Below are 11,170 nucleotides of genomic sequence, written 5' to 3' on the forward strand. Positions count from 1 at the left end.
TTTCAGCGTATTTAATCATTTCTTTTTTATTGGAATACCTACTTATTTGAATGAAACCCCCATCCGATGTTTTCTTTGAGTATGTCTCCCAATATTTTAATCAAAACCCCGAATCTAGCTTTTTCTTCCTTAATGTGTCCAATTTATCAATTTTAAATCAAAACAATAACTTATATTTTTCTTTCTGAATGTCTCCTATTTTTTCAATAAAAACTTAATCTTTCTTTACAGAATGTCTGCTTATTTTTAAATCAAACCAGTCCTATTTTTTCCAAATGTACTCTATTCTTCCATTCACAATTAATCCTATGTTTTCTTATAGTAACATCTCCTATTTTTATCAATACCCCGAAGGTTTTGTTTTTTTTCTTTGAATGCCCTTACCATTTTTTAAATCAAATTATAATCCTAAGTTTCTCGCTGGAATGTTCCATTCAATCAAAACTGGCTACTCATCTTTCTTTTCCGCTATTTAGAAAAGAAAGTGTTTTATTTAGTATTGTTTGATGATTTTTAAGACAAAACCAATCCCATTTTTTCTTACATTAGCAGTCTCTAGCTCTCAATCAAACCCCAATCCTATGTTTTTTTCCCAATGCCTGTGCGTTTCTTTTCTAAAAAATTTGATCCTGCTACTTTCTTTTAACATCTCCTTTTTAAATCAAAACAATCCTATATTTTCTTTGTGAATGCTCATCATATTTAACAAAACCTAATCCGGCTTTTTCTTTTGTAATAAAACCATATCTTCTAAATCAAAACCTAAATCCTAAGTGTTTTTAAAGTCCTCGTATCCACGCTTTTGAATTAAAACTGTCTTTTGTTTTCTTTTCTGAATTTCCCATTTTCATTAAAAAAAAATGTAAACCCTTCTTATCTTTTGAATGTTTGTTAGTTTTGAATCAAAACACCATTGCGCTTTTTTTCTGAATGTGTCCTTTTTCTGTTTCTTTGATACAAAACTCTTGTTCATGTTTTCTTTTAAAATGACATCTATTTTCCGCTTTTTTAATAAAACCCTAACTTGGCGACTTAGGTAATAGTTCCCCATTTTTCAATCAAACCCTAATTCCTTAGGCTTTCAAACAAGTGAATGCCTACTTATTTTCAACAAACCCTAATACTATATTTTTTTAGAAAGTTCAGCTATATTTGAATCAAAATCCTTTGATCTCACATTTTCTTTTCGAAATGTCCGCATATTTTGAATGAAAAACTTAATCCATTGTTTCTTTTAATATCCGATTTCCGCTTTTCAAATCAAAAACCCTTTATCCTCTATTTTTCGTAATGTCCGCTTATTTTAAATCTATAACATTTAATCTCTTTGTTTTTCGATACTTCTATTTTTATTCAAAAGCAAAATTCAAAAAATAGGGTTTCATTCCAAAAAGGAAAAACATAATATTAGAGTTTGATTGAAAATAGGTATTACTACAAAAAACATAGGATTCTGTGATGTTTTCTTGTACCAATATCTCCGGCTTTTTTATTGAAAATCCCAACCTAGTGGTTTTCTTATAGTAATGTTCCTTGGCCTTTCAAACAAACTACCCCTCGCAGGTTTTCTTTCTAAATGGCTCATTTTGAATTAAACCAATTCCACTTGTTCTCAAATCAAAACCATAATCATATGTTTTCTTATAGTAATGAGACGCTCTAAAACATAAAAGATTAAGATTTTGATTTAAAAATAGTAGATATTCAAAAAACACAGACTAGGGTTCTGATTTGAAAGCATGCGATATTTCGAAAAGAAATAATATGGGTCAGTGTTTTGATTGTTGATAGGAGACACGCGGTTAGAGAAAGATGTAAACTGTGTGGGTGTTTGATTATATGATGCATTTACCGAAAACAAAAGCATAGCAATAGGGTTTTGATGAAAACTCATAGGGGAAATTTCATTGCAAAAGATCTCAGATTACATTTTGACTCACGGCGTTGATACTTCTGAAATGAGTGCAGGTATTGAAAAATATGATACAAAATTAAAAAGATAACATAGGCCTCATGCTTTTGAATGAAAAACATGAGATATCTCAAAGAAAATAGAAATATAAGATGTGGGTTTTGATTCAAAAATTTGAGGCATCGCATCAGTAGGATTAGGGTTTTGATTGAAAAATATGAGGACATTTCGAGAAGTAAAACATAGGATTAAGGTTTTTGATTGAGAAAAATATGGGATATTACTATGAGATAACATCGGATTAGTGTTTGGATTAAAAACCCAAAAATTGGGGACATTTCCATAAGAAACCGGAAGATTAGGGTTTTCTATGAAAATAAAAGACATTACCAAAAGAAAACATAAGATTAACATTTTGATTAAAAATAAGAAGGCATTACACACACATAGGATTAGGGTTTTTATTATAGAAAGTAGAATGAATAGAAATGTGGGATTAGAGTTTTGATTAAAAATGCTGAGATTCCCAAAACAAATGATAGGATTATGGCTTTTGATTCAAATATATTAGGTGTTTCAATAAGAAAACATTGGATTAAGATTTTGATTGAATATAGAGAAAACAGGATTCACATTTTGATTCAAATATTGTGATGGCATCCCGATAAGAAGATATACCATTATGGTTTTGATTGAAAAATAGGAGACGTTACTTTGACAAAACATAGGATTCGGGCTTTGATCCATGGTAGATATTCCAAAGAAGAACTATAGATTAGGGTTTTTATCGGAAAATAAGAGACATTGACATAGGATTATTGTTTTGATTCAAAATAGATCCCAAAAGAAAAATAACATAGAATCATATTTTTATTCAAACCGAGAAGACATTAAGAAAAAGAAATACGGATTAGATTTTTGATTGAAAACCAAAATTGTCTTTGACATTCCGAGAAGACATAGAATTAGTGTTTTAGTTCAAAACTACAAAAATAGGATCCATTCCAACAAGACAAGAAAGGATAAGGGTTTACATTCTAAAACTATAGGAGACAGTCGATAAGAAAACATTAGATTAGGGTTCGATTAAAAATAGGAGATATTCGAAGAAAAACATAGGATTAGAGTTTTGATTGAAAAATAGGAGACATTCTAAAAATAAAACATAGGATTATTGTTTTAATAGAAAATGATAAATAGGAGACATCTGTAAAGATAACTAATATTGAAAAATAGGAGACATCATAAAAGAAACACATAAGATTAGAGTTCTTAATTGAGAAATAGGAACATTGCTAAAAGAAACATTGGATTAGAATTTTTGTTCAAAAATAGGAGACATTCAGAAAGATAATAGTATTCATAGGAGACATTGCTAAAAAGAAACATTGATTAGAATTTTGTTCAAAAATACACACATTCCTGAGTAAGAAAACTATCGATTAGAGTTTTGATCTAAAAATAGCGAGATATTCCTGAAAAACAAAAAGATAGGATTAGTGTTTTTGATTATGAAACATTTCAAAGAAAACAAAATATTAGGGTTTTGATTCAAAAAGCTGAAAAATATGCACATTTTGAAATAAAAAGCGTAAGAAAAAGTGTTTTGATTCAAAAATAGTAGACACTCCTAAAAAGAAAAGGAAATGATTAGTTTTTATTAAAATAGGTGACATTCCTATAAGAAAACATAGGATTGGGAGATTTGATTTAAAATAGTAGAAATTACTATAAGAAAATATAGGATTGGGATTTTGAATGAAAAATAGGAGATATTGCTATAAGGGAAAAAATAGGATTAGGGTTTTGATTTAAATATAGTAGAGCATCACTGAAAAGAAAACTTAGGATCGGAGTTACAATTGAAAATATGGTATTGTGAAAGAAAAATAGAATCAAAGCTTTTTATTCAAAAACATGATAGACGTTCCAAAAAGAAAACAAAAAGATTAGGATTTTTTATAGGAGACATTCGAAACGAAAACATACGATTAGGGCTTTGATTGAAAAATATAAGACATTCGGAAAAGAAAACATAGGATTCAATTTTTTTATTTACAAATAAGAGATAATTATAAGAAAAACATAGGATGAAAGTTTTGATTAAAAAGAAAATAAAACAGGGTGACATTTCCACAAGAAAATATAGGTTTATGGTTTTGATTAAAAATAGCGAGGATTGCCAAAAAGAAAATATAGGATTAGGGGTTTTGATTCGAAAAGTAAGTGTAATTCCAAAGAAAATCATACGATTAAGGTTTTGATTGAAAAATGAAATGTTACGAAAAAGAAAAACATATGATTAGTGTTTTCATTATAAGAGGCATTCAGAAAAAGAAAACTCTAGGATTTGGGTTTTGGCTAAAAATAAGGGACATTACGAAAAGAAAAATGTACGATTATTGTTTTTGATTCAAAAATAGCAGGTATATTCCCAAAACAAAAAGACAAGAGTATGGTTTCGATTAAAAATATGAAAAACATTCCAAAAAGAAAAACAAAGGAATAAGATTTTTATTCAAAAACTAGAGGCATTTGAAAAAGAAAACATAGGAAGAAATTTCGAAAAATAAAGATAGGGTTTTGATTAAAAATTGGACATTCTGAAAAGAAAACAGAAGATTAATATTTTGATTCAAAACTAAAAAGTAGGACACATTGCAAAAAGAAAACATAGGATTATGGTATTAATTCAAGAATAGCAAACATTATGAAAAAGAAATGAAAAGAATAGGTTTTGAAATATAGGAGACATTCCAATAAAAACATAGAATTAATGTTTTGATTGAAAAATAGTAGTCATAAATAGGAAAACATAGGATGAGGGTTTTGAATGAGAAATAGGAGACATTACTATAAGAAAACTTAGGATTTGGGTTTTGATTATAGTAGACATTCCAAAAAGAAAAATATAAGATTAGTTGTTTGATTGAAAAATATGAGACATTTTGAAAAGAAAACATATGATTATGGTTTTAATTCGAGAAATATGTAACATTCTCAAAAGAAAACAAATGATTACTTTTTTATTAAAATAATAGACATTCACATACGATTAGGGTTTTGATTGAAAAATATAAGACATTCTTTGATATGAAAAACGTACGATTACGATTTGAATTGAAAAATATGTGACATTACTATAAGAAAAACATAAGATTAGTGTTTTGATTAAAAATTGAAAAATAGGCGACATTTCCAAAGCAGAACATAGGTTTAGGGTTTTGATTAAAAATCTGCAAACATTCCCAAAAAGAAAACATAGGATAAGGGTTCTGATTAATATGAGTCACTCTATAAAAAGAATATATAGGATTAGTGTTTTGATTGAAAAATAGGAGGTATTAAAAACTAAGGATTAGGGGTTTGATTAGAAAATATGAAACATTATGTAAACAAAACTTATGATTATTGTTTTGATTCAAAAATAGAACACATTCCCAACAGGAAAGGTAAGATTAGAGTTTTGATTCAAATATAGGTGGCATTTAGAAAAAGTAAACATAGAATTAGTGTTTTGTTTTAAAAAGAAGGAGCCATTCAAGAAAAACTTGGATTATGGTTTTTATTAAAAAATATGAGACATTACAAAATGAAAACAAACGATTATTGTTCGATAAAAAATAGCAGACATTCGCAAAAAGAGAACATAAGATTAGAGTTTTGATTCAAAACATAGAGTGGCATTCTAAAAACAAAACATAGGATTAGGATTTTTATTATAAACAGTATACATTCCGGAATGAAAACAAAAATTAGGTTTTGATTAAAAATTAGCAGAGATTCTGAAAAGAAAAATTAGTAGGATCAAGGTTTTTATTAAAATGAGATATTTCAAAAAGAAAACATAGGATTAGGGTTTTTGATAGAAAAATAAGTGACATTACTAGAAGAAAATATATACGATTAGGGTTTTGATTAAAACCAAAAATATGGAACATTTCCAAAAAGAAAACATAGAATTAGAGTTTTGATTAAAAATAACGAGACATTCCTAATAGAAAATATAGGATTAGAATTTTGATTCAAAAATAGGAGCCACTCCTATAAGTAAACATATATGATTAGGATTTTGATTGAGAAATATCATACATTACCAAAAAGTAAATATAGGGATTATTGTTTTGATTCAAAAAAATAGCAAACATTCCAAGAATTAGTTTAGGGTTTTTGAATATAGGAGGAATTCCTAAAAACTTTAAGATTAGGGTTTTGATTAATAAATATTAGATATTACGTATAGTAAAATGACTATTATTGTTTTTTGATTCAAACATAGCGTATATTCTCACAAGAAAAACATATAAGATTAGTGTTTTTGATTAAAAACATAGGAATAAAACATAGGTAGAGAGATTCCCATTGTTTAGGATTTTAATATGAGACATTCCAAAAAGAAATCAAAGGATTTGGGTTCTGATTGAAAAACTAAAAATAGCACTCATTTCAAAAACAAAACATAGGATTAGTGTTTTTGATTCAAAAATAGTAGACATTCCAAAAAGAAAAGAAATTATTAGGTTTTTTAATAAAAATAGGAGACATTCAGGAAAAGAAATATAGGTTATAGTTTTTGATTCAAAAACTAATATAAAAAGAGACATTCGAAAAGAAAAACAAAGGATTAAAGCTTTTGATTAAAATAGGAGACATTACAAATATAAAACATTGGATTAGGGTTTTGATTAAAACATAGGAGACATTACTATAAGTAAACAAAAATATTCATGTTTTGATTTAAAAATAGTATACATTCACAGAGGATTAGATTTTTTTGTTTAAAAACTATCGACATTTTCGAAAAAGAAAAGATATAATTAGGGTTTTTGATTCAAAAATACGAGCCATTCCTTAAAGAAAAACATAGGATTAGGGTTTTAATTGAAAAAAATATGAGACATTATGAAAAGAAAAACAAATGATTATTGTTTTGAATGAAAAATAGTAGAAATCCTAAAAAGAAAAACTTCTACAGCTCGATTAAAAATAGCTTATTAAGAAAAACAAAAACATATGATCTCGGTTTTGCTTGAAAAACAGTAAGGAATTTCAAAAAGAAAAACATAGGATTACTGATTCTTATTCAAAAATATGAGGCATTACAAAAAGGAAACATAATATTAGTGTTTTGATTTAAAAATTAGTAGAGATTTCCAAAACAAAAAGATAGGATTATTATTCCGATTAAAAATGAGACATTCCAAAATGAAAAATAAAAGCCTTAGGGTTTTGATTCAAAAACTAAAAATTTAGACACATTCTAAAAAGAAAAACATAGGATTATGATTTTTGATCTCAAAAACTACCAGAGCTTTCCAAAAAGTAATAAAAGGATTAGTTTTCTCGATTGAAAAGTAGGAGACATTTTGAAAAGACAACATAGGTTAGGGTTTTGATTCAAATCACATAAATATGAGACATTATGAAAAAACCAAAACATAGGATTCAGGTTTTGATTAAAAGATAGGAGACATCTCGAAAAAGAAAAACATTATATTAGGGTTTCGATTTAAAATATAGTAGGTATTCTGAAAAAGAAAAATATAGAAATATTGATTTGATTGAAAATAGGAGATATTACCATAAGAAACCACTGTGGATTTAGGTTTTGAATGAAAAAAATAGGAGACATTGCTATAAGAAAAACGAAGGAATAGTTTTTGATTGAAAAATATGAGACAATACTATATGCAAAAAATATAGGACTAGGGTTATGATTACAAATAATGAAATAGGAGATATTTCCAAAATGAAACATAGGATTAGGTTTTTATTAAAAAAATAAGGCATTACTGAAAAAGAAAACATGGGATTAAGGTTTTTTTATTACAAAAATAGAGCCATTTCGAAAAAGAAAAACATAGGATAAGGGTTTTGTTTGAAAAAAATATGAGACATTACGAAAAAGAAAACATATCGATTATTGTTTTGTTTTAAAAATAGCATACATTTTCAAAAGAAAACATCATATTAGTGTTTTGATTCAAAAATTGAGTCATTCCGGAAAGAAACGAGGATTAGGGTTTTTGATTGAAAAATATGAGACATTCCTGAAAAGAAACATTGATTCGGGGTTTTGATTAAAAAAATTATGGCACTCGAAAAACAAAGGATTAGGGTTTTGATTCAAAAATAGGAGTTACTACTAATGTACTATCCGCAAGTGCACGGATCATTACAAGTAATAAATTGGTACCCTTCTAGGGGTTAGGTAGTTGAACCATAGGGACTCGAAACTTCTAGTACTAATTAGTTCTCTAATGTCTTACAAATCAAAGGGATGGTTGAAAGGTTGAAAAGGGTAAATAAGAATAACAAGACAAGGGTGTAATCAACAAGTAGACTAGGATCGAGTCTTTGACAACAAGAGAGCAATGCCCCGGGATTATTTCAATGTGCTCAAGAAACCTGCCTTGAATCTAATGCCCACCATGATACATTCTAATATCCTTATGGGTGCTCAAAAGATATATTGCATCTATGGCTCTCACAAAACATCAAGGGGCTGTAAGGGTAACTATAGGCTTTCATACATATTGAGTTTTGCAACTACACTAGGTAATTACAATAATGGCTATTTTACACACATCAAGTTTTACCCAAGCATCTATGCAATTCAAGCACATCAAGTTATGCAAACACATGAAAAACACAAGATTGCATTAAAATTCCATAGGCAAGAGAAATCAAGTATTCCAAGTATCAAGAACAACATAGTTCAACATCCCAGGCCACCGTAAGGTAGTTAGCCCTCATAAATTGATACAACTTAGAAAAAGGAAAGAAAAGAACAAGGGTAAGAATTCATGATCTCCTCTTTCAAAATATCATCTCAATTGTGCTTCAAAAAGCTTCATGGATGATCTAGCTCAACTTCCCTTGAGTCTCCAACTATACCTTGATCATCTAGATGGTACGGTGAAGATTGATCTTCATCTCATCAATGCACCCCGTGCGTAAGAAAATCCCTCGAACAAAAAGATGAGGAGAAACCCTAGAATATGAAGTTAAAAAGGTTGTTTTTAGGCTCGACACGGTCAAAGCACAATTGTACTTAAAAGCATGGTCATGCTCCACCCATGCTTCACTTGAGTAGGACCTGCAAGCAAGATCCCGGTTAGCGGATGGTGCTTCGATTCTAGGAAAATCATGGGGATGTGACACAACCGTGCCTTGAGCAGCTTCTCATCATAGAAGCAAAGACCTTGCTTGATAAGTTTTCCAAGCCAATTTCAACCAGTGATAATCATGGGGACAGAGCACGCACCATGCCCTCGCCCTTTGTTTGGCTTGGACACTTAAAAAGATTCTTCATTCTATTCTCGCTTTTGTCTTTGAATTCACTCCTAATTGCTTTGAGACCTACTATCCCGTAGCATGAACAAAAACACGCAAAGTAGCATCGAATATATACAAAAAGGTGCTCAAAGACAAGCAAAAGTATTGATTGGGAGAAAGAAAAACATGATATGAATTTCATTCATTAAATACTCCCACCTTGAATCATTTCTTTGTCCTCAAGCACTCTCACATTGCTTAATAAAAGAAAAAGATGAGTGCATCATTTATAATCTCAAGAGAATAGAAAAATTCTTAAGCATAGAGGGACAACATGGGTTAGAAGAAGAACAAGAATGCTCAACAAAAGGATACACTCTTACTTCCAAAAGAACTTTTGTGTGTGCAAACCTTAAATTGAGTGCCCCATGGTCTCAAGGAATCAACCAGCAAAACTGGACCTTATTTCAACTAACAATGGTTGGGGTAGTAGCTTCATATATCACAGTAGATAGCCTTCTCTTGGTAGGTCATCAAATGTACATTTGTAATACCAAAAATTAAACAAGTCACACGACACTTCTAAGGTGATAGCTCTTTTCTACCATTGTGTTCTTTTGTTTTTTTCACACAAACAAATTCAAATATGATCGGTAGGGCATTCCAAAAAGGAATCTGACTTTGACAATCATTTCTTGTTTGAAAATACAACTTAGTTCTACCACGTAGGTTTTCTTCCAGAACAAATGGTCTCCACAATTAGGGCAAAAGTGATGAAACTTTAGGTCTTTAAAGTAAGAGTGAGTCTCCACTTTTCACCCTAGAGATGCAAACCAACTACGCATGTCACCCTAGGTTTGAGAATTTCTATCAAAGTAATCATATATCATCCTTAGCTAAGCACTCATCATAACAAATGTACATGTAAAAACCTCCCCATACTTGAACAGTGCATTATCCTCAATGTACAAATATGATGGTAAATCCAAGGAAAAATTGTTGACATGGAGAGTGATGTTATAGCTCTCAGATGCTTTTTAAACTCAAGCAACCACATGATCTTTGAGATGAAGTGGAAGCACATGTGTGAGCTCAAAATTCCACAACAATAACCAACATAAAGAACTAAAAATGCATAAGGAAAACACTACAAATAAACAAACCAATATGTTAGTTTAGTAGGAACGTCCCCTTACTAATTAAACCCGACACAAGTCCAATAATTCATGAAAGAAAATACAACTCTAAACATGGAAACATGAGAAGATAAGTAGCTACACTAAAATGATCGAATGGGGCACTCTAGGTGAGAGGAGAGGCCCCAATATCGCTAGAAGAATGAGAGCCTCGAGTCAACAAAAATTTGTAGTCATCCTTTTTGAGGATTAACGGAAATACTTCGAGATAGTACCAAAAATCTATTTAATGTACAATAATCTGTTGAACTACTTCAACAAGTCTACGCGTGAGGTATCCAGCATCTGATGTTCGTACAGCAGTATCTACAACGCCTTTGCGGGCTCCGTAGCAGGAAATTATATATTCCGTCAAAGAAAGTCCTTCGCGTAAATTGCTTTGAATGGGTAAATCAATCATTTGTCCTTGGGGATCTGACATTAATCCTCTCATACCCACTAATTGGTGTACCTGAGATGCATTTCCTCGAGCTCCTGAAAAGGACATTAAATGGACTGGATTAGAAGGATCAGTCATACGAAAATTAGGATTCATTTCTTGTCTCAAATATTCACTTGTAGCATACCATATCTCAATGGATTGACGTAATTTTTCTACCGCGTGTACATTCGCATAATGATAGTGTTTTTCCAAAATAAAACGTTGTTGTTCGGTGTCTTGGACCAACCATTCCTTAGAAGGTATTGTTAAAAGATCATCAATCCCCAATGAAATAGACGTAGCAGTGGCTTGCTGGAAACCCAGAATCTTCGATTGATCCAGGATATGTGATGTATATCCCAT

At 30.1% G+C, this 11,170-nt stretch overlaps 1 protein-coding gene across 1 annotated transcript; it reads right to left on the reverse strand.

Annotated features, from left to right (window-relative positions):
• Positions 1–10,612: 10,612 nt before the first annotated feature.
• On the reverse strand, positions 10,613–11,170 carry LOC120251874 (DNA-directed RNA polymerase subunit beta''-like). Its single transcript, XM_039260525.1, has one exon. The coding sequence runs from the start codon at positions 11,168–11,170 to the stop codon at positions 10,613–10,615; it is 558 nt and encodes a 185-aa protein (XP_039116459.1).

The sequence above is a fragment of the Dioscorea cayenensis genome, chromosome 20 (assembly GCF_009730915.1).
Source record: "Dioscorea cayenensis subsp. rotundata cultivar TDr96_F1 chromosome 20, TDr96_F1_v2_PseudoChromosome.rev07_lg8_w22 25.fasta, whole genome shotgun sequence".
Classification (NCBI taxonomy): domain Eukaryota; kingdom Viridiplantae; phylum Streptophyta; class Magnoliopsida; order Dioscoreales; family Dioscoreaceae; genus Dioscorea; species Dioscorea cayenensis.